Genomic DNA, 23,713 nt, shown 5'->3' with positions numbered 1-23,713 from the left:
ACCGCCTCCTTGCGGCACCAGGTGGGGCAATCTGTGAAGACCAGATGCAGTGCTTTCCCCGCCCCCAGTGCTACAATTAAAGCACAGTGATTTGATGACTTTAAGGGCACAGTCCCAAGCTTGGGAGAAAGTCCCATCAGTGCAGCAAAGCTTACTTTTGGGTAAATGGATGCAGGACTGCACTGTTATGTTTTAAAGCTGTTCCACTTGCGTTAACTCTCCCTTTCGTCCACAATTTTCTTTATCCCACAACATGGCCATGATAATGAACGCAATCTTGTGAACCACAGTTCCGCACAGAAGAGCTGGAACCTCTGGAGTTCTCAGCAGTCTTAAAACTACAATTCCCAGTTTTACTTGGGAGGGAGACATCCTGAGTGTTAAAGGGGCATTAAAAGCGTTTTATTTTTGGCATGTAGATAGGCTTCTCAAAGGGACCGTAACTCATCCTAGGATGGGGTTGGACCTTGCTGTAGATCACAACTCAACAGCTGAGGACCCAACTGCCTGGCAGATAAAAGCCCAGAAGTGATTTGAAATTGTTTCACTACCATGAATGCCGTTATCCTTCTGCCTTACTTTGTCCCCCTTCCCACCTTTAAAATGGGCATTTTAATGTCCTAGGAGTACTAGGTACTTGGATAGGAAGGTCAAACTTCCCTTTCAATCTTCACAAAACACAGAAAGTTGGTGTGGAGGGCCACGATCCCCCAACCATACTGCTCAAATAAAGAACTGCAAGGTACATCCGCATGTATTTTTATATATTACAAATTGGAGGGATGACACCACTGGATTCAAAATAGATTTATAGCATTTTATGCTGGGTGGATTCTCATTTCAGGCTTTTGCTCTGAGGGCTGACAAGACGACTTGGCCCCCAGGACAAGGGGCCCTTGCAGGAGCTGGGGGTGGGTGAAAAAGTCAGGGAACTCCCCTTCCTTCTCTCACACTCCGCCCCCACCCCAGTCAACAAAACAGCAAACAGGCATTTCCTCCCCCCACCCCAATTCACGTGCCCAATCATCTAAATAGTGCTAGGTTGTTGTATCTAAGAGGAGCTGGGGGTTGCAGTGGTAGCAATGAAGAGCTGAAGAGTGAAGCCCCCCCACCCGCCCTCCCCAGAAGCCAATAATGTGCATTCATTTCAGAGATTCATTTGTTGGCGTGGGGAGGGGGGAGGGGAGATGCACATTCGGGCATCTGGAGGTGCTGCAAAGGAGACTCTTTCTTTAGGTAGTGAGGATGTCGGCAGGTTGGGACATTCCTACACATTAGGCTCGGCAGGCACAGTCCACAACATGCTCGGCCGGAGGTCATGGGTGCAACTTGGTGGGTGGGGAGTGCAGCGAGGAGTCGTCAAACAGAGGGTTCTTCACTTCCATTTCGCCAGTCTGCGTTGAGTCCAGGGTGGCGCAGGTGCGGGGGGGGGGGAGATAAGAGAGAAGATGTGAAAAACAGCAAAAATTAATTGCCTCAAGAATTTTTAGTCATCTCCCCCAACCCCCAGTTTTTTTAGCATTTCCTTTTAAAAATCTACTGCCCTACAATGTTCAACTGGAAGAGCTCAAGAGACGTCTTTCTTACACACAACTAAAATGCTCTCTCACAATAGAGCAAGACTTGGCGTTCCCCTCCAAGAGCCAGCGTGTGGTTAGAAGACCAGACCAGGGAGCCAAGGGTTCAAATTCCCTTTTCTGAGGCCATTCCCCTTCACCAGTCCTGCTCTCCACAAGGACTTCTGCCTGGGTGGAAGGTGTCCTTAAACTGCAATCCTGCCTCTGGCTTGCCAGGATGGAGGACTGAGGGCTTATGATGGAACCCTGGAACACAACCCTCATATAATTGAGGAATCACCTGTATTAATAATTAGTAGTCTGTGAATTCAGTCTGGAGGCTACCATGGTTTCCTTCCCAAACCTGCAATCCTGTATCTGTGAAGCTATGTTCTGCAAGAGAGAAACTGCCAAATCAGTTTCTTTTTCATGGTGATGGCCTTAGCAGGTCAGCTAAGTACTACTCATCATTCACATCTTGAAAGAGTGAGCTCTGTTGCCGTACACACAAATGGATGTGCATTTTCTGAGGACAACAGGCCAAGTGGGAGGGGCTGAGAGTTGTCTGAATGAGTTTGGGTTGATGCTGTAAGCTGGGGAGACTGAGGCACACCTTGCTCTGTGCTGGACCCCTGAGATGTGACTTGGAAACCTAATGAAGTAGCAAGATCTGCTGGGGCACTGATACTGTGAGCCCCTCCATCCTATGCTCAGGTTGTAAAGGTAAAGGGACCCCTGACCATTAGGTCCAGTTGTGGCCAACTCTGGGGTTGCGGTGCTCATCTCGCTTTATTGGCCGAGGGAGCCGGCGTACAGCTTCCGGGTCATGTGGCCAGCATGACTAAGCCTCTTCTGGCGAACCAGAGCAGCACACGGAAACGCCGTTTACCTTCCTGCCGGAGTGGTACCTATTTATCTACTTGCACTTTGACATGCTTTCAAACTGCTAGGTAGGCAGGAGCAGAACTTAGTTATCAAGAAGCACACAAAAAGAGTAAGAAAAGCTATCAGAGGGCCAAGGGCAGTCTTTGGTGCGTGGAACAGGAAACACTCACAGGAGCAAGGCCTGGGCACTCATAGACGGTGAAGTCTCCATCTTCGTTTTCTTCATCCGATGATGCAGATTCTGGAACTTTGGCCTCCTCTTTATTCCTATTGATGGGGTGGAGGAGGTGAGATGGTGGCAGGGCAGGAAGGGAGAGAGTGCAGCACACACAGACCAGCACACCGCTGCCTTTCACCCATTCAGAACACTCTCCCCACTCTCCCCACAGGCTACAGGCCCCTTTGGGTCCCTTCTGACTCAGTCCTATGATTCTATGACTCCACACACAGAGAGCCAAAATGTCTCGGGGGCGGGGTGGTGGTGGTGGTTCAGAAGCTCCAGGAGTTAGCTGGGGCCACTGCACTTGGCAATTTTCAGGTGTATACACAGACCTTCCATCAATTTAACTATACCTTTCCAAAAGCTGTCATATAAGAACCCAAGAAGAGCCCTGCTGGATCAGGCCAAAGGGGACCCACCTAGGCCAGAATCCTGTCCTCCCATTGGTTACCCAAATGCCTGTGGGAAACCCGCAAGCCAGACCTGAGCACAAGAGCTCTCTGCCCCTTCTGTGGTTTCCAACAACTGTTATTCAGGAGCATTGCTATTAATAATAATAATAATAATAATAATAATAATAATAATAATATATCCATGCTGTCCTTCCTCCAAAGATTACAGGGTAGTTTACAATGCAAAAACACAAAAACACATAGCATAATAACAAAAACAATACCCTCCCCCATTTTAAAAAAAACACATATTGTTTAATTGGCCAAAGGTCTGCGAGAAGATAAATGTTTTTGCCTGGCGCCCAAAGCTGGTGGCCATCCCTGCCTCCTATGGGAGTTCCATAATTTAACTATGTGATGTGTAAATAAGCACTTTCTTTTGTCCGTCCTGAATCTTCCCAACATCCAACCAGCCTTCCCCAATCTAGTACCTTTCAGGTACTAGGTACTTTCAGGTGTTTTAACTCCACCTCCTATCCAGCATGGCTGTGCTATCAGGAGTTGGTGCAAGCTGCAGTTTGGAGGCTTGTGGGTGGGGGAGAGGCTGACCTAAGCTTTTTAAAAGGCTATCTGAGCCAGAGGCCACATCACATAGGCCAAAGGAATGTAGAGAGCCAGTGTGGTGTAGTGGTTAAGAGCGGTGGTCTCATTATCTGGTGAACAGGGTTTGCGTCTCTGCTCCTCCACATGCAGCTGCTGGGTGACCTTGGGCCAGTCACACTTCTCTGAAGTCTCTCAGCCCCACTCACCTCACAGAGTGTTTGTTGTGGGGGAGGAAGGGAGAGGAGAATGTTAGCCGCTTTGAGACTCCTGAAGGGGAGTGAAAGGCGGGATATCAAGTCCAAACTCCTCCTCCTCCTCTTCTTCTTCTCCCAAGTGAGTCCACATTAAAAAGACACTAAAGATGTGGATGCAATGTTGTGGACCGGCTGTTCCAATCCTCTCGGGCAGAAGTTTTTGAAATGCACCCTACACAGGAATCCAGTCCCAGAGCCATGCATGGAAAGGAAGAGGCCTAACTGAGTTTGCTTTTTTCCTACTTCATCCAAATCCATTTCTCTCTGTCTTATATCATGCCTTTTTTTTAAGATTGTAAGCCCGAGGGGCAGGGAATTGTCTCATCAATGACATTGGGGAGCTGCTCTAAGAGGACTTCCCTCTTTTTTGGGGGTGAAGAGTGGGATAAAAGTATTTTAATAAAGCAGACTTGTTGCCATGGGGTGTGTGGAAGCCGCAGTCTGAAGAAAATGCTAAAAATATGGGTGAAAAATGGTGCTACTCACTTCTCCATGGAGAGCATCTGTTGTTTCTGGTGCTGGTAGTGGTACATCTGGGCACTCTGTGCCAACTTCTTATCGCCGGGCTTTGGGGAGAGAAAAACAGGCACAGTGTACACAGTATTGCAAGTTAGCCCAAGTTGCAGTGAGTTTGGAAGAAAAGAGCATGCAAAAATCATCACAGTCCAGGCAAGTATTTCCTATTGAGAAGGAGCCAAGTCCAGAGCAGTTACTCACAAAGGGAAGCAATGTGCAGACTCCTCCCTAGGGAAGGTAATTCTTATGCCCCAGGAGCAATTGTATTAACGGCATCCAGTGCAGAAACATGCAGAATGACTTGCCCCTGCTAGCAGAGATGTATTTGGAAGGTTGTGAGGCCAGAACAGTATAGGATACAGAGATGCAAAGGCAACTCCCTGGTATGGCTGGGTAACTGGGGCTCATTATTGCCTGGAATTAGGCATACAAGTGTTTTCCCCCCACATTCCCTTTAAACAGTGAAGAGCATGAAGTTTAGTGCGTAGCCAGCAAACAGGCATCAAAGAGGAAAGGACATACTGAGATCTTGTCATATGATGGAGGACCCGGGAGTTTCTGAACTGGGTAGTCTGCTTTCTGAGCAAGGCGTATTTCCTTTTGCAGCCTAGGAAGAGGAGGAGAAGAGGAAAGAAAGCAAATAATTACACACACCAGCAGCTTGCTGGATCAGGTGAGAAATCCATCTAGTGCCAGCGGTTCTCAACCTGTGGGTCCCCAGATGATGTTGGACTACAACTCCCATCATCCCTGAGCTCTGGCCTTGCTAGCTAGGGGTGATGGGAGTTGTAGTTCAACAACATCTGGGGACCCACAGGTTGAGAAAGGCTGAGCCTGTTACCAACAGTGGCCTGCTTTTGAAAAGCCCATAAGAAGGGCTTGAGGGTAACATTCCACGTCCCTCAGCACTTGATACTACAGCGGAGCATGGTACCCAGGGCTGCCCTGTTTAGTGCTTAGAGTGCAATACTTGAACCTGGGAGAGACCAAGGTTCAAATCCCTACATGGCCACTCGTTCACTCTCAGCCCAACCTACCTCACAGGGTTGTTGTAGTGAATAAATGAAGAAGGGGAGAACCATGGGTGACGCCTTGAGCTCCGTGGAGAAAATGGTGGGATGCAAATGCAATGAACAATTGCAGTTGTTGCTGCTCTTAATCAGCTCCTCATTCTAGTGTTGTTATACCTGCACCCCCACCCCTCCTGGTGGTTCCCAAGAATGGTGTTTTGGGGTGGGGGTGGGGGGAAGCACGAAATAAAACTGCTGGCCTCTTGCCAGGTAAAGGTTTTGCATGGGCCTACCTGCACCAGCACACAGCTGCCACCACCAGAGCCGCGATTCCTGCAGCTGTACACACGACTATCATCCCTGCAGAGACACACAGGTGGAAAGTTTGTATAGAGACACAACAGAGAAGGAAGCAAGCGGGGAAGGAACCAGCAGTGACCTCCTGGGATGATGGCAGGTGAAGCATCATCAAAGAACTTCCAGTCTTTATGGTTTTATTTTCTTCATTAGCATTTTATTTGTTTGCTTGAACACTGTCTTTGTTATAAGTGTTCATACACTGCCCCTCATTGCAGGTGGAAGCATAAAATCCCTACCTGCAAATCAGCAACCAGTGGTGCATTCAGCATTGTGGGACAGTCCTGTGGAACTCTCTCGTGGTTGAGATCAACCAGAGCCAGGGCTTTTTCGGCTGTGGCCCCGATCTGGTGGAACACTCTGTCAAAAGAGATTAGGGCCCTGCGGGACTTGACATCTGTCCGCAGGGCCTGCAAGACAGAGCTGTTCCACCAGGCCTTTGGCCAAGGCACAGTCTGACCCCCCTCCTTCGGTAATCCTCACAGAACTATAGCCCAATGGTTGCCATTAATTTGATTCTGAATTGATTTTAGAATGAATTGATTTTAGAATGCTGTGTTACTTTTATTGTTGTTAGCCGCGCTGAGCCCGGCTTCGGCTGGGGAGGGCGGGATAGAAATAAAAAATTATTATTATTATTTTCAGAGGAGTCCCCTCCCTATTAGACTTCTGGCAGCTGGAGATGCCTTTTCCACCTCAGCAGACAATTTAAGCAAGTTTTGTAACTCTGTGGTTGAGTTTAAATTGATTTATCTTCATTGTGTCTTTTCAACTTTACTGTACACCGATTAAAATCAACATTATTATTATTGTTGTTGTTAAACATTTTTCTTTACAAACTTCATTACAATTAAAAGAAACACCCAAACAAACAAAGTGCTGTCTTCCAAGACAAATGCACGTCCAGCTGTTAAGTTTTAAATGTAGTCACCCACATGGCATCAAAACAAACTTGGAAAATCTTTTACGTTTCAGGTTAAGCTCACATCCACAGGGTATACTTCAATCTGAAGCGTTAAGATAATGTCTCCATAGTGGCTCCTGCGACTGAGGTGGAAGAGGATCTCCTATTGTTAATAAAGGATATAAACTGAGACCCTACCGAGTCAAACCCATCTTTCTTTGTTATTCCTCTTATCCACCTCCGGTGGTGAGCCAAGCACTCCAGAAGTGCTCCCTAAGTTCCACACGGATTGGGTCTAAAACTCTGTGGTGGGAGGGGGAGCTCTCCCCCCCAAGTGGAAACAACTATTTGCCTCACTGCTGTGCGTTTGAAATTTGGATTGATATAGTCTCCCATTGTTATATTATATTCTGCCATATATGGAACACCCAGTTGCCTTGCTGAACCGCTTACCCAGTATGAGAGCGTCATTTGACGAGAGTGAGGTTTTCAGTGGAGTACTTTTGACTGCTTCTGTGCGAAGGGAAGGTGTTGCAGGAGGGCGTCTTGCCTGTCCCTTTGGCGAGGACACTGACTTCGACGCACCGATCCTGGGGTGCTTGCCTGTGGGGGCTGGGGTTTCTGTGTAAGGCAAAAACATGTCCACAAAGGTTGGGGTGAGGGCGAAAGATGTTCTTTTCTTCTTCTTTTTTTGAGTTTTATTTATTTATTAACGTTCTTATGTTACATCGGCAAACATTTTCATATTACATCACAATATAATTTTCAGCATGTATACAAAGTTTATATACCTAAATAAAAGAAACAAGGACAAAAAACTATTCCAAAATCATATATCTACAAACACTTTGGACTTCCTGTCTATCCCGTTCTATATTCCTTTTTTACCAATGAATGTACAGGTGAAACTCGAAAAATTTGAATATTGTGGAAAAGTTCCTTTATTTCACTAATTCAACTTAAAAGGTGAAACTAATATATGAGATCGACTCATGACATGCAAAGCGAGATTGGTCAAGCCTTGATTTGTTCTACAGGTGAAACTCAAAAAATTAGAATATCGTGGAAAAGTTCATTTATTTCAGTCATTCAACTTGAAAGGTGAAACTAATATATGAGATAGACTCGTGACATACAAAGGGAGATACGTCAAGCCTTTATTTGTTATAATTGTGATGATCATGGTGTACAGCTGATGAAAACCCCAAATTAACAATCTCAAAAAATGAGAATATTCAAGGAAATCAGCAAAATAAGGATTGCAAATGGAGCAGGACTGGACCTCTGAGAAGTAGAAGCACATCTCGCTTTGCATGTCATGAGTCGATCTCATATATTAGTTTCACCTTTCAAGTTGGATTACTGAAATCAATGAACTTTTCCACGATTTTCTAATTTTTCGAGTTTCACCTGTACTCTTATTGTTGTATATTTCTTTACAAATTAATTCATGCAGAAGGACAACCCACATGCACCCCTGGACGGTCTCGCCCTATGTGAGAAGAAAGAAAGTATCAACCCTAATCTTTCATCCAAGATGTGCGGAGTGGAAACTGGTCCACAGGAGAGACTTACCATCCTGGAGAGCATTATTCTGTTTGGACAGTGCATCTGCCACTAAATCAACTTCTTCCTCTAGGTTGGGAGCACTGGCTCGCCCTAAGAAGGAAGACAGAAGATATTGGGGGGGGGAGGGGGACAACAAATCCAAAGAAAAGTTATCAACAGATTATTTCATAAATTTATAGACCAGACAACTGCTTAAAATAAACCCTCACAGTGGTTTACCGATAATCACCAGTAAAAATAGTTTTAAAAGATGCAAAACCTTCAAAAATAATAATTAAAACCAACAATAAGCTTGACATCGCTTGTAGGGTTGAAAGAAGTTTCATAAGGAGCAATTTATAAATTATTGTGAAGAGAATTAAGAATAGATGTACTGGGGATTTGAGTTTATAGCAATAACTACAGCAGTAACCAAATGCATAATTAGAAAGACTTTAGAAAACCATCAGTCAAGGTTGAAGGAAGTCTCAGGCTGCGATAGCCGAAAATTTCGAAATGATGTTTAAAAGGATGTTATGCTGGAAAATATGTGTAAAAAATAATAATAAATTATTTATAAAATCAACAATAGGCTAAAAGTAAGATTGACTGTGTTTCTTCCCCAATCGAACAGCCGTTGGGACTTGTGGCTGACATGTTTGCATCCTGTTCTCTCCCCCCTCCCCCAGCTAGTGGCAATTCACCCTCACAACAGCCCTGTGAGTTAGGCTGGGGGCAGAGGTTTGGGGGTGTGAACTGGATTTTCTCCCATACTGAAGTCTAGTCTGCTTGCTTCTGGAAGACAGTGGCACATCTAAATGTGAATATGATTAAATATCCAGGCAAAGTTTTGTGTGTTACTTCACCTGGGTTTTTTTGGCATAGGTTCGATCACCACTCAATAAGATCATTAAGGTGGGAGTCTTCACTGATGTGAGGACATAATTCCAAACCAAGATGGCGGACCAAAACATGACTGGCGTGACAATTTTTGCCGTGGTGGGTCCAAACTCACAAATCACACTATCCATTTTTTAAAATGCAATATTTTTCAGTTTCTAAAAAATCCCGGGCAACACTGGACACGCTCTGCTAGGTGGGGGTGGGGACTTGAGTAAAATATGGGGGAGGGGAGGGCAGGTAAGCTCTGCCCTGCATAATTGATCACATGAAGCAGTGCACACACACCATTTCCAATGGCAATGTCTGTCAACTCTGGGGGGGGCATGGCCCCCTCAAATGTTTTATGGGGGGAAAGACCCCTCTGCCCCTAGGGAGTTTTCTCCTATGTTGCTAGGAATTATATAAAGCCAGGCTTCTTTGAAAGGATGGAATTGTAGATCTCTCTCTCCCCCCTCCCCTCCAGGTCACTTCTTCAAATTCAGTTAGATGCAGTTCCCTGAGTGGCAATTATGATGTTTGCCGGAGGAGCTAAGCGTCCTCAGATCAGAGTGAATGATTGCCAGGGTTTCTTGTATGCAGGGTGTGGGAGGGGGCTGGCATGGGGGAGGGAGGGTCAAGGAGCGCAGCTAGCTGGCTTTGGCATCACATTCCCAGCAGTTTTCTTTAACAAAAAAAAACAAAAACACCCCCCACCCTAATAGTGAAGACGGGACGCGGGTGGCGCTGTGGGTTAAACCACAGAGCCTAGGACTTGCCAATCAGAAGGTCAGCGGTTTGAATCCCCGCAACTGGGTGAGCTCCCATTGCTCAGTCCCTGCTCCTGCCAACCTAGCAGTTCAAAAGCACGTCAAAGTGCAAGTAGATCAATAGGTACCGCTCCGGCGGGAAGGTAAACGACGTTTCCGTGTGCTGCTCTGGTTCGCCAGAAGCGGCTTATTCATGCTGGCCACATGACCCTGAAGCTGTACGCCGGCTCCCTTGGCCAATAAAGCGAGATGAGTGCCGTAACCCCAGAGTCGGTCACGACTGGACCTAATGGACAGGGGTCCCTTTACCTTTAATAGTGTAGATGAGAAATGCCTATATATGCCAGCCTACTCCTAGTACTAGAGCAAGAAAACTGCTACCACATTTTCAAAGCTAAGCAGGGTCTGGTAGTTTCAGATTAGATGGACCATGTGTTGAGATTCCTGCATTGCAGGGGGTTAGACTAGATGACCCCTGGCGTTCCTTTTAACTCTACAATTCTATGATTCCTTCAATCTGCCCTCCAGATATTTTGGACTATCATTCCCATCAGCCCAACCAGCACAGCGGTTGGGGGAAAAGCTGCCACACCGTCTGTAGACTTCTGCCAAGCATTTGACATGTATTACAGCCACCTTGCAGGTAGGCCACTAATGTTATTCCTGGTGGAGAGGATGAGAGATAGAGAGACTTGCCAAAAGCAACTTGGTAAGATTTGAACTGGGGACTTGTAACTTCATACTCAATCTATTTTATTTTGCAGTTGCTTTTTTCATATATATTTTTCATAATAAAACATAAAGTACAAAAACGGATGACAAATAAAATAAAGCAAAAGTTGAAGAGGATATCTAGAACCAAACATAAAGGAACAAATTTACATACCAGAATAAAACGTAATAAATCAGTAACCACAAGGTTCCAAGTGACATAAATAGGTTCAATTTATCCTGTCCCTTATTGTTTAATCTTTATTTTATTTAACAAAATTTAAATGCTCCCCGGTTTAGGTGTTATTACAAAGCAGATTACAAAAAAAGGAAAGGAAAGAAAACTCTACTACATGGCATTAGTTCTTAATCCTTTCATCAGGGATGGGGAACCTGCAGCTCTCCAAATGCTGCTGAACTCCCATAATCTCAGACTACAGTGGTGCCTCGCAAGACGAAAATAATCCATTCCGCGAGTCTCTTCGTCTAGCGGTTTTTTCGTCTTGCGAAGCAACCCTATTAGCGGCTTAGCAGATTAGTGCTATTAGCAGTTTAGCGGTTTAGCGGCTATGAAAGGCTTAGCGGCTTAGCGGCTAAAAGGCTATTAGCGGCTTAGAAAAAGGGGGGGAGCGAAAAAAAATCGCAAGACTCGCAAGACGTTTTCATCTTGTGAAGCAAGCCCATAGGGAAATTCGTCTTGCGAAGCAACTCAAAAACAGAAAACCCTTTCGTCTAGCAGGTTTTTTGTCTTGCAAGGCATTCGTCTTGCGGGGCACCACTGTACTGGTCAATAACACCTCTAGGGCCACCAATATCTCCCAGCCCAGCCTGACATGAAGTCCTGATTCAAAACATGACTGAGAAGTTGTAGCTTGCATTTCCCTCACCACCAACCCAGCATCTTAGATGTTGGCCCCTGCATCACTTTTCCCTAGATATCAAGTGTTTGCCCGCAACGCTCTCTTTATTTTAAGGTCCTCCGTGGGACATACCAGGAGAGGCGGTCCTATAGGTACAAGATCAGCTGCTGGCCTGCAGGGATTCCACTACAGCCAAGGTTGAGTGGGACATTCAGATTTGGCCCTCCTTGCATGATTTCACATGCCTGGAAGTTTTGTCTCAGCAAACCTTACCAGGGCGCACCATCTAGCTGGCTACACTTATTTTTAAAATGCGGCTGATCTTATTTGTGTACTACCAGTGATTGTTTTATACTGTGCTTATGTACACTGCTAAAAGATTGCTGGGACGCGGGTGGCGCTGTGGGTAAAAGCCTCAGCGCCTAGGGCTTGCCGATCGAAAGGTTGGCGGTTCGAATCCCCGCGGCGGGGTGCGCTCCTGTTGTTCGGTCCCAGCGCCTGCCAACGTAGCAGTTCGAAAGCACCCCCGGGTGCAAGTAGATAAATAGGGACCCCTTACTAGCGGGAAGGTAAACGGCGTTTCCGTGTGCGGCTCTGGCTCACCAGAGCAGCGATGTCACACTGGCCACGTGACCCGGAAGTGTCTTCGGACAGCGCTGGCCCCCGGCCTCTTGAGTGAGATGGGCGCACAACCCTAGAGTCTGTCAAGACTGGCCCGTATGGGCAGGGGTACCTTGACCTTTACCTTTAAAAGATTGTTGTTTTTTTGGTGAAACTGTTTATGGATGCTTCCATGCAAATAAATCTTAACTTGAGATCCTGGTGATGTTTTGATGGAAGCTGCCTCAAGGGTTGAGAATGTGAACTGAGGAAGGGCTGGGTTGGCTGGCGAGTCTGTTTCTACTGGTTGTTCAGAGCAAAGAGGCCTGTTAACTCTGCCAACCCTAGAGCTGCAGGCAGAGAGAGAGAGAGAAAGAGTGCAGTTCTCCTCGGTTGTGTGTGTTCTGTGCTATGTGCTTGCATTATTAAAGACACTTTTTCATGTCCCAAGCAATAAAAAGCTGGGAAAGCTTGCCGGAGTCATGAAATATTCACAGAGTTCTAAAAATAGTAACACAGGGACTACATGGGACACAAGGTGTACCCTGGGTAGTGGACACCCCCCCACCCCCCGCAAAGGAATGCTGGTATCCAGAATTTTGGGCTCTTGAGTGTGGGAAAGTACATAATAAAGTACATAATAAAAGTCTGCTGCAGGCCAGTAGCCCATCTAGACCAATATACTGTTCTCACTGTATCTCTCATATATATATATATATATATATATATATATATATATATATATATATATATATATAAAAATTTTATTAGTTTTTTAAACATATCATTTTCAACAGTAATTAAACATACTTTTACAGTCTGACGCCCTCCTTCGGTAATCCTCACAGAACTGTAGCCCAATGGTTGCCATTAATTTGATTTTGAATTGATTTTAGAATGCATTTCAATTGATTGATTGTGATTTTATGTGAACTATGTTGCTTTTATTGTTGTTGGCCGCTCTGAGCCCGGCTTCCGCTAGGGAAGGCGGGATATAAATAAATTATTATTATTATTATTATTATTATTAGCCAGCACTGATCCATGGACCACCACTTTTGAAGAGCTTGCTCTGTTTCATCTCTCTCCCCTGTCCCCCAGTCAGCCACTAGGCTGTTTTGTGAATACGTGTTATGTTCCCACCCCTTAAATGTTTTTTAGACTTTAAACTGCTACCTCCTCCTCGTGCACTTGTGGTGGTGAACTTGTTATTATTGTTAGTTAATTTATTATCTGCCCTTCACCTATGTGTTGCAGCATTGAAATCAATATTAAAAATATATAAAACAACTTACAACCATAAAAACAAGGTGAGGCCTAAAACTATGCCCCTCATATATTAAAAGTCAGGGTAAAGAGGTGCGCCTCCAGCAATCTCCGAAAGCATTTGGGACTGAAATGTGGGTCCACCTTCAGATAATCCAGTTTGTTATTCATTTGCGCGATGAGTAAGGGGGAATGAGCTGTCTAGGGCAAGCTGTTTCTCTTGAGACTCCATTAGAAGTTAACCCACTGCATGAGTGTTAAAGGAAATGACAAACAGCGCAGGAACAGAGAAGCCCCAAATCTCCAGCATTTTAAAGGGAAAAGGATGTGCCACTTGCAGTACATAATCTCCCTGGGTAACTGAAATGCAGTCCGAACACCAATCCGTTAACAACCAAGCTCTTATGTAAGCTCCCATCTGTCGCTAAGAATCATCATTTTGCATGAAGTCATGTTTCAGGCAGGAGATTGAAGACCACAGTGTACAAACTGCATTCCTTTCCAACACCGTTCCTCACTTTTCAAAAGGTGGGTAGGTGGAAGACAACTGTACCCACATGGGTCCAGTACATTCACCTGGGACAAATAGGTTCCTTGTACAACAGGTGGCAAGATCTTCAAACTCAGTTAGCCTTACACTTCCAAAACCAGCTTTTGCATTAGGCTAGAATGAATAGCACCAAAGTGCACTGAAGACCTTTTTTTAGTTATCATCATCAGCTGCCTAGAGATGGCGCTATTGCTTAACATGAACCACTGAGTTACAAAACTGGGTGGGGTGGGAAGCCCCGAGAAAATTAACGCTTTCTGCTCTCCCTGGGAGGGCCGATCTAGATATGTGCCCTATCACTGGAGCTGCTGAGGTCCAAAGGAATAAGAAACAGGTCAAATACTGATGTATTTGTTACTGCAAGGATTTGGACCTCCTCCCCATAAATTTTCTAGGAGGAAAGTTTCAGCAAGTTTCTCCATGCTGCAGGAATCCTGGTTTTATGTTGTCATGAGTTGCAATTGTTTTATTTGTGCTCACAAAAACAACAACAACAACAACACATCAACAACTCCTTTTTAACACTCAAATGCTTTGTCTGGGTTTAACGGCTTTCATCTTTCACACCAAAGTATGGAAGCTGCCTACAAGTCTCCCAAGGGAATGCTGCTCTGAGGAAACAGCACGGCAGCCGAGGATGGGGGCCTCTCCTCCAAACAGAAAATGAAACAGTAGAGGGCAACATGGACACCAGACTTCTGATTCTGGCATAGAGCTTTACTGGGTTTCAACTGCGGAAAGAGAACTGGCAATATTGTTCTGGCTGATGCTTTCTGCACCCAGCCCTACCTACCGCTGGCCGTCCGTGCCTTGGGGACGCATTGGCCGTCTTCATCCTCGATGAACTGAGAGAGACACGGGCCACAGGAATACGATCCGGGGAGGCAGAACTCACGGCGCAGCAAAGCACATTCCAGACTTCGAGGACAAGACTCTGTGTGTGAGAGAGAGAACCCATTAGTAATCTGTATGCATTTTGCACAAAGTTGTCACCCCCAATGCCACTGCTAGATAAGACAAAAGCACCACCGTGACCTACAGGCGAAACTCGAAAAATTAGAATATCGTGGAAAAGTTCCTTTATTTCCGTAATTCAACTTGAAAGGTGAAACTAATATACGAGATAGACTCATGGCATGCAAAGCAAGATATGTCAAGCCTTATTTGTTCTACAGGTGAAACTCGAAAAATTAGAATATCGTGGAAAAGTTCCTTTATTTCCGTAATCCAACTTGAAAGGTGAAACTAATATACGAGATAGACTCATGGTATAAGCAAGATATGTCAAGCCTTATTTGTTCTACAGGTGAAACTCGAAAAATTAGAATATCGTGGAAAAGTTCCTTTATTTCCGTAATCCAACTTGAAAGGTGAAACTAATATATGAGATTGACTCGTGACGTGCAAAGCGAGTACTTGATTTGTTATCATTGCGATGATCATGGTGTACAGTTTATGAAAATCCCAAATTAACAATCTCAGAAAATTAGAATATTCAAGGAAATCAGCAAAACAAGGATTGCAAATCGAGCAAGATTGGACCTCTGAGAAGTAGAAGCATATCTCACTTTGCATGTCATGAGCCGATCTCATATATTAGTTTCACCTTTTAAGTTGAATTACTGAAATAATTGAACTTTCCCACAATATTCTAATTTTTCGAGTTTCACCTGTAGTGGAGCTAAGGTTACCAGATTTTTTTCAATGAATCCTGAGTTGTTGGTTCTTCGGGGGGGGGGGGAGAGAGCGGTGTGTGATGGGTCAGGCATGGAAGGCGGAGAAGTGGGCCAAGAGCGGTGGCGGCAGCGGGGCTTGGGCAGAGCAATGCCCCCCAAACAGAGGCCACAGGGGCTCCAGCCCTCCCACTCCCCCAGCAGATGCAACCCAGCTACATATCACTGCTAAACAGGGACAACATCACCAACAGCCCTGGACTGAACTTCATGGAGACTCCATTTAAAAAATCACCTTAGTTAGTGGCCATCCCGTTGTTGCATAAATTAATGCAACACTGTGGCAGTGAAATGAATGTTGCATTCCTTTATTTAGCCTGAATCTACCACACACTTCTTGGCAGACACACCGGCCTCCCAAGTTCTAGTATTGCTGGGGGGGGGGCAAACCCACTTCCTGCACACCCTGCATTGTATTATAAGTCTCTATCTCACACACACACACACACACACACACACACACACACACACACACAGCATGGTTGTCTGCAAGTTTTCCCCAGCAGCAGAACAAAGCACTGAAAAGGCTCTGGGGAGAAGGCTAATTTATCAGAAGAAAAATATTAATACCACCAGTACATTTCACCCATATCTCAGATTATACACATCTACAGATACAGTGGTACCTCAGGATGCGAACGGGATCCGTTCCGGAGCCCCGTTCGCATCCCGAACAGAACATAAGACGTGACAGCGCGTCGCGTTTCGCTGCTTCCGCGCATGTGTGTGACATCATTTTGACTGACTGCGCATGTGCGAGCGGCGAAATCCGGAAGTAACGCGCTCCGTTACTTCCGGGTCGCCACGGAGCGCAACCTGAAAGTACTTAACCTGAAGCGTATTTATCCTGAGGTATGACTATGTATATTTTTCAAAAAATGAAAGCTGGGAATCTGGGGGTTTGGGTTCGCCTAAGTGGAGGACTTAGTGCCAACCTAGCAGTTCGAAAGCACCCCCGGGTGCAAGTAGATAAATAGGGACCGCTTACTGGCGGGAAGGTAAACGGCGTTTCTGTGTGCGGCTCTGGCTCACCAGAGCAGCGATGTCACACTGGCCACGTGACCCGGAAGTGTCTCCGGACAGCGCTGGCCCCCGGCCTCTTAAGTGAGATGGGCGCACAACCCTAGAGTCTGTCAAGACTGGCCCGTACGGGCAGGGGTACCTTTACCTTTACCTTAAGTGGAGGACTTACCACTCCACTGCCCTGTGTGGATGCCCATTCCTCTTTACCCAACTAGAATGTAGAGCTTTGCACAACTGGCCTATTCAAAATCAACTTACCCCGTGTATATTGGAGGGAAATAGCATGCAATTTTTGTGTCTGTGTGGAACTTAAAAAAAAGCAAACAATGCAGATTTGGGGGTTGTGGATTTAAGACTAGAAAAATGAAAAAGTGACAGCAACCAAGACTGATGGGATCTGCCATCCTTTCACACAGTCACTTGCCACACACCAGCTTAAAAGTGCTCCAGAGTCTTCCAGGAGAAGGTGCAACTCACAGGACACTGGAGCCTGCCCTGACATCCTGCTACCTTCCAGGAACTGTTTGCTTAAATGGGTGTGTGTGTGTGTGTGTGTGTGTGTGTAGACTGAAACTCCCCCCACCTGAAAAGCAAACAACCCATGCCCAGCCTGCCAGCAGAGGGAGAATGTGATGTGATGGTGTTGCCTCAGGTGACTATATTCTTCATACTGTGGGTTATTAGTGGGGTGGAGAGAAGAGTAAAGCAAGGAGGGTTTACTATGTACTTCTTGCAAAGCAATGATGAGCATGGGGGCAGGGAGAGAATGTTGAGAATTTGTTGATTGAAAAGAATCGAGAAGCTTTTTTTTTTTAAATTAAAAAAAGTCACAGGGTGGTAATGCGAGGGGAGACAACAACAAAGGAGCAGTTTCCATCCACTGCAGACACAACCTGGCTGCACGTGGTGACTTTGAGCTAGATCTCAGGACCATTGGCTACCTGTCTACAGGACTGGAAGGTTGGCAGAGGAGAGAGAGAGAAGGGTTTTGCAAAGAAACCCAATGATTGCTCTTGTTGGCTTAGGTGCTGGGCCGGCAAAATGCTGGTGGCAGAGAGATGAAGTTTCCAGTGGGGTGGGCAGGTAGTTCCTCTAGTTGTACACACACACACACACACACACACACACACACACACACACTGGACATCCATTTCACGTATCTCCTAGCTGTTTTAAAGCATTCTTTTAAAATTAAAGTGTACAGCTGAATAATGTGATAAGTGACTGCCTTTCCTGCCCTGTGTAGAATTTGATTTTATAATGATGGCCTCTCTCCTTTGATACTGCTATCAAAGAGCAACAGCCGCAAACCACTTGTTGAGAAGCCTTCAGGGCCAGGAAGCTGCCCAGCCAGAGCACCAAAGAAGTGCTGGTTTCTGTGCTGGAAACCGCAGAAGAAGAAAGTTGCTACTGTGCTTGAGGTCCTGCTTCTGAGGTTCCCATTGGGACACCTGGTTGGCCACTTTGAGTACAGGATGCTGGACTAGGTGGGTCCCCTTCGGGCCTGGTCCAGAAAGTTCATCTTAGGTTAACAGGAGAGAATCCTCACACCCTTCCTCCAGAGAGAGGGGATTCTCCAAGCGAAGCTATCAGGACCCTGCAGCTGTCGCCAGCTTCCTGCTAACAACAAACCTATCTTGCCTCTGCTTTGCCCTCTGGGAGGTTTTGGCGCAGTTCTGCTCTGCCTCCCTCTCCCTCCTTCCAACAAGGATTAAGCAGCAAGAGAGATACTTCTCAATCTAATTAAAGCTCCAATAAGGTTATCGGCTGCCATTTACAGCCTCCGGTTGCAACTGCTACTTACGATGCAATTAAACTCCCATTTGTTGGTGGTTAACGGTGCTGGAAATTTCTAGAAGGGCAGCGGGTGGGAAGGAAGCCTGGCCTCATTTACCAGCACCTGAGGTTTTCGTAAACATGAACTGCTCTGCACATCCTTGGAAAAGAATTAGACACATTTGCCAAGAATTGTTTCCATCAGGTGCCATTAGTCATGTTTGCTATAATGGAATCAGAGCCTGCCTGGCACAGAGGGGTGACGCAAGATGCCAGGCAGATCTGAGGGTCTAGTCTAGGACCAGCTTGGAACCCCACAAAAACTGCCTTGAGTTCCAGAGAAGGCAAAATTGAAATAAGCAAAGCCTCCACACTCAGAGGCAGCCCATCTGCAAACATGTCACACTGACTCTCAGCATGGGGGTAAGAACAGGAAACAGGGAAACTTTTTCACATTTCCTCATGGAGAGTCTAATGGGGGAGGCTTGCCAGAGGCAAGAGTGGGCTAAGCAGAGGTTTACTTTCGGATAAGGCAAAGGTTTCTGTGCATGTATGTGTGAGTGTGTATATGTGTGCACATACAAATGCACGCAACCCACCCCTCTATCCTAGCAAGCAAGAGGATTAGGTTGACCAGGTTAAGGACACATTCTGGTCGGCCAAAAGAACTAAAGGAGGGTGCAGAGCAGGAATTTGTAAGGAGGGATGTGTGGCCTACACCAGTCCCAAAAGCTCAAACAGAGGCAAGGGGACCCAGGTTCAAAAACCAGCTCCAACCCTGAAGCTGACTGGGTAATCTAGGCCAGTCACTATCCCTCAGCCTGAACTACCTTATTAAGTTGTTGTGGAGATAACAAAAGAGAGAAACAACCGTGAACCCTGGTTTTCTTTTGGAGACATGGGCGTACAGGGGAGCAGAACATTAGGAGTATATCCAGGCCTCTGAGTTTCAAATCTCCAGCACTGCCTCCTCCTCCTCCTTCTTCTTCTAAAAGCAGAGGTGGTGTGGGAGGCACCTTGCAAAGCATCAGTCACCCTTCATCTTCATTTGCCCAGTGGCACCCACACCCATACAAATTCCTCTATGCGGATTTATGCACCCCTAAGGATCCAGAAGGGACGTGGGTGGCATTGTGGTTTAAACCAAAGAGCCTAGGGCTTGCCGATCAGAAGGTCGGTGATTCAAATCCCTGCGACAGGGTGAGCTCCCATTGCTCGGTCCCTGCTCCTGCCAACCTAGCAGTTCAAAAGCATGTCAAAGTGCAGGTAGATAAATAGGTACCGCTCCGGTGGGAAGGTAAACAGTGTTTCCGTGCGCTGCTCTGGTTCGCCAGAAGCAGCTTAGTCATGCTGGCCACATGACCCGGAAGCTGTATGCCGTCTCCCTCGGCCAAAAAAGCGAGATGAGCGCCGCAACCCCAGAGTCGGCCATGACTGGACCTAATGGTCAGGGGCCCCTTTACCTTTACCTAAGGACCTAACAGCAGCCGTGCAGAGAGGAGGGCTGCTGTCCTGCTTGAAGCCTTTCCATAAGCAACTTGCTTCTGTACATGGTCAGGAACATTACCTGCTGGACTAAACGAAGCCTTGGCCTGATCCAGCTGAGTTCTTTGAAAACAGAGTTGGTGTGTGTGTGTTGATGAGTCAAAGCTGCACAGCAGCTCTTTCAGTCGCACAGGATATCCTTTGCACTGCTCTTTGGCTTCAGTACAGCCCAACAACTCTATGAAGCAAGCATGAAACATGCCCATTTCACAGATGGGAAAGGGGTGCCAAGAGATAAATGGCTGGCCAATGGCCAATACAAATCTTACAAACCAGCACAAATTTGAGCTTGGGTCTTCCGTGCCTTCATTTATAATAGCCTCCAAATAATTTATAATTCATTGAGCACTATTTTATCAGCCTCAAGTTTTAATCATTTCATTGTAAGTTTTCAAACTGGAAGGAAAAAACCCACAACCATTAAGCAGAGACTGCTAAAAAATAAATAATTAAATTGAAAAGAAAAATCCCACAAGGACACTAGGTCAAGAGGCTTTCAAAAAATTTGGCCAGGCAGACTGGACAGCGAGCTCAGGAGCAGTAGGATCGATGTGCAGCACATAGTTAAACTATGGAATCCATCGGAGAGAGTGACAGTGACCAACTGCGAAAGCTTTAAAAGAGGATTAGATGAATTCATAGAGGAGGAAAGGGCAATTGATGGCTCCTAGCAATCTCATCTAGTGGTTATGTTGCTGTTCACTACTTGCTCAGGAGTCAAGCCGCACAAACACTAAGTAAAAACAGAACTCCCCCCTTCTGCTGCAAATGAAAAAAAGAAAACAGTTCTAAAAATTGTCTGTCTGCCTTCCAGAAGACCTTATATAATGGCTGCTACAAGCAAGCCGAACTCCTGGTAGCAAGGGAGGGCAGGAGGAAGAAACACTAAGAGCTTTAACACAGTCCGGAAAGCCAGGGAGAGGCTGTGACGTCCTTCTGAGGGTTGCAACAGCTAAGAGGGAAGGAGGCAGAGCCAAGCCTTCCATCCTGCTATTGTCCCAGGCAAACTATGTCCCCCGGCTCACAGACAGCAGGTTATCGTCAAAGGTGAAGCCTTGCTAGCACTGCTGTCTTCAAGCAGAGAAGCAAACAAGCTTCACAAAGTGTCAGCCTTCTAAGAAAGAAAAGAAAGAAGCAAGCAAGAAACAGGCGAAACTGACTGAGCTTTGGGAGGCAGGTGGGAGGGAAATGTGCCATGTACTTGTTAAAAAATATTCGACTGTAATAGTACCACTCTATTCTGCCCTGGTCAGACCCCACCTGGAGTCCTGTGTCCAGTTTAAGAAGGGTATTGACAAGCTGGAAGGTGGGGAGAGGAGGGCGACCAAGATGACCGAGGTTCTGGAAGCCAAGCCTTATGAGGAGCTGGGTATGTTTAGACTGGAAAAGACGAGACTGAGAGGAAAGATGACAGGCATCTTCCAATATCTGAAGGAGCATCTCCACCCCCATCATTCTGCCTGGACACTGAGGTCCAGCGCCGAGGGCCTTCCGGTGGTTACCTCGCTGTGAGAAGCCTAGTTACAGGGAACCAGGCAGAGGGCCTTCTCGGTAGTGGCGCCCACCCTGTGGAACGCCCTCCCATCAGATGTCAAAGAGAAAAACAACTACCAGGCTTTTAGAAGACATCTGAAGGCAGCCCTGTTTAGGGAAGCTTTTATTGTTTGATGCATTACTATATTTTAATATTTTGTTGGCAGCTGCCCAGAGTGGCTGGGGAAGCCCAGCCAGATGGGCAGGGTATAAATTATTTTTTATTATTATTATTATTATTATTATTATTATTATTATTATTATTATCTAAAGGGTTGTCACATGGAGGATGGAGCCAGCTTGTTTTCTCCTGCTCTGGAGGGTAGGACTCCAACCAATGACTTCAGGTTACAAGAAAGGAGATTCCGACCAAACATCAGGAAGAACTTTCTGACCGTAAGAGTCAGCCAATCAAACGGACTCTCTCAGAAGGTGGTGGGCTCTCATTCTTTGAGCGTTTTTAAGGTTGGGTGGCCATCTGTCATGGATGTCTTAGTTGAGATTCCTGAATTTCAGGGGATTGAACTACATGACCCTCTAGGAGGTCTCTTCCAACTCTACAATTCTGTAAAATTGCTGCTAGCTTGGAGTATGGGAATTAGCTAAAAGTGGATTTGAGGTCTACGTATGGCTACTAGTCTGGGGTAGCTGAATAGAACCTCAGTTTTCCAAAGCAACCCACCTGCAAGCCTCTGGCATGTAGAGCCTTCTCTATTTTCTTTTTTTCAAAAAGTAAATGCAGGAGCAAACAAGGCTGTTCTTGCACTGCTATGTCAAACACAGAACTGAAGTGGAGGAACATGAGAGTCTTGTTTCTGAAAATGCACACTTGTTTCATACAAATGCACACTTACAAATTTTGTGACAAGTATCCGCCCTCACCCCACCCCAAAGAAGGTAAAGTGGATGTTAATCTTTTAGATATTTATCAAGTGCACACACAAATTAACAAGAATAAAAACTAGGACTCTCCACAGTAAGTTGGAACATATGTACTATAGCATGGGCCATGCCTCCAGTTTTGCACTAAAAGAACAGTTGCACCCCAACTTTGTTTTAAAAAGAAATGGACGCTCCACTTTTCAAAGAATTAAAAACGTGCGTGCAATGTTTAAACACCACTTGCAACGCCTCAGCCGGCTGCAAAGAGGCTGTGAGCTTAAAACCCAGGGAACTGAGAAATTAAACAACAGGTTTGCAGGTTCTCACAGAGGGTGTTCTCAGCTGTGCGGCAGCAGTTGGACACGTCAGCGGAGTCTGTTTTACACACACAGGGGAGTAAACAAGGGCCCGCCAACCACGGCAAGGAAGAAAGAGCTTTCATCAGATGGCAAGTAGAAGGGGTGGTATTTGAGATCGGAACACAAGTAACAGTTTTGGTAACTGTGACACAAGGGTAGGTCTCTTCAGCCTTCAAAGTCAGAATCTGGGCAATGTAGGTATTTAGTTGTATATCGAGATTGATATGAAAGTTGTACAACTGGGGGGTGGAGGGAAGGGGATGTGGGATGTGTCGTCCCCCCCCCTTATTAAAATGCTCTTTTTAAAGAATCTGGGCAATGGGGAGCTGAATTTTTCAGAGAAACTTGGGTGCGTTATTTCTTCCTTCAGCAACTATGTCCCAAACATCTGGAGGGAACCAGGCTGGGGAAGTCTGGTATATTTTATACACTTTCCTTGGTTTCTAAGTCAGAACAGGCTTTGAAAGCACATATTGGCAGTACAGTGGTATCTCTGGTTGCGAATGGGATCCATTCCCGTTCGCAACCTGAATGGAATGCAACCTGCTTCTGCGCATGCGTGTGATGTTATTTTGCGCGTCTGCGCATGCGCGAGCGGCATAACCCTTTCCGGTACTTCCGGGTCGTAACCCGCAGTGTTCGCAACATGAGGTATGACTGTACAGTGGTACCTCAGGTTACATACGCCACTAACCCAGAAATAGTGCTTCAGGTTAAGAACTTAGCTTCAGGATGAGAACAGAAATTGTGCTCTGGTGATGCGGCAGCGGCAGCAGGAGGCCCCATTAGTTAAAGTGGTGCTTCAGGTTAAACACAGTTTCAGGTTAAGAACGGACATCCGGAACAAATTAAGTTCTTAACCCGAGGTACCACTGTACTTAAGACAGCCCCAGAAATATTTGGCGGTGCAATAGGAAGCACCAGTGCTCACTTCCAACAACCAACTTGGTTTGGATTGCACTCCTCAAAGGGTTGTGTGAG

At 46.0% G+C, this 23,713-nt stretch overlaps 1 protein-coding gene across 1 annotated transcript in view; it reads right to left on the bottom strand.

Moving 5' to 3' along the window:
• Positions 1–746: 746 nt before the first annotated feature.
• Positions 747–23,713, bottom strand: part of NPDC1 (neural proliferation, differentiation and control 1) — a 50,893-nt gene continuing 27,926 nt past the window's right edge. Inside the window, exons 2-9 of the mRNA XM_053373649.1 lie at positions 14,675–14,815; positions 8,273–8,356; positions 7,151–7,318; positions 5,730–5,796; positions 4,949–5,033; positions 4,397–4,476; positions 2,612–2,708; positions 747–1,394 (exon numbers count right to left, since the gene is read on the bottom strand). Coding sequence (XP_053229624.1) covers positions 1,317–1,394; positions 2,612–2,708; positions 4,397–4,476; positions 4,949–5,033; positions 5,730–5,796; positions 7,151–7,318; positions 8,273–8,356; positions 14,675–14,815 — 800 coding nt within the window. The 3' untranslated portion in view covers positions 747–1,316. The remainder of the gene's footprint in view (positions 1,395–2,611; positions 2,709–4,396; positions 4,477–4,948; positions 5,034–5,729; positions 5,797–7,150; positions 7,319–8,272; positions 8,357–14,674; positions 14,816–23,713) is intronic.

This window comes from Podarcis raffonei, chromosome Z (assembly GCF_027172205.1).
Source record: "Podarcis raffonei isolate rPodRaf1 chromosome Z, rPodRaf1.pri, whole genome shotgun sequence".
NCBI lineage: Eukaryota > Metazoa > Chordata > Lepidosauria > Squamata > Lacertidae > Podarcis > Podarcis raffonei.
The sequence above is the reverse complement of the archived record's forward strand: the minus strand, read 5'-3'. Positions and strand labels throughout refer to the sequence as shown.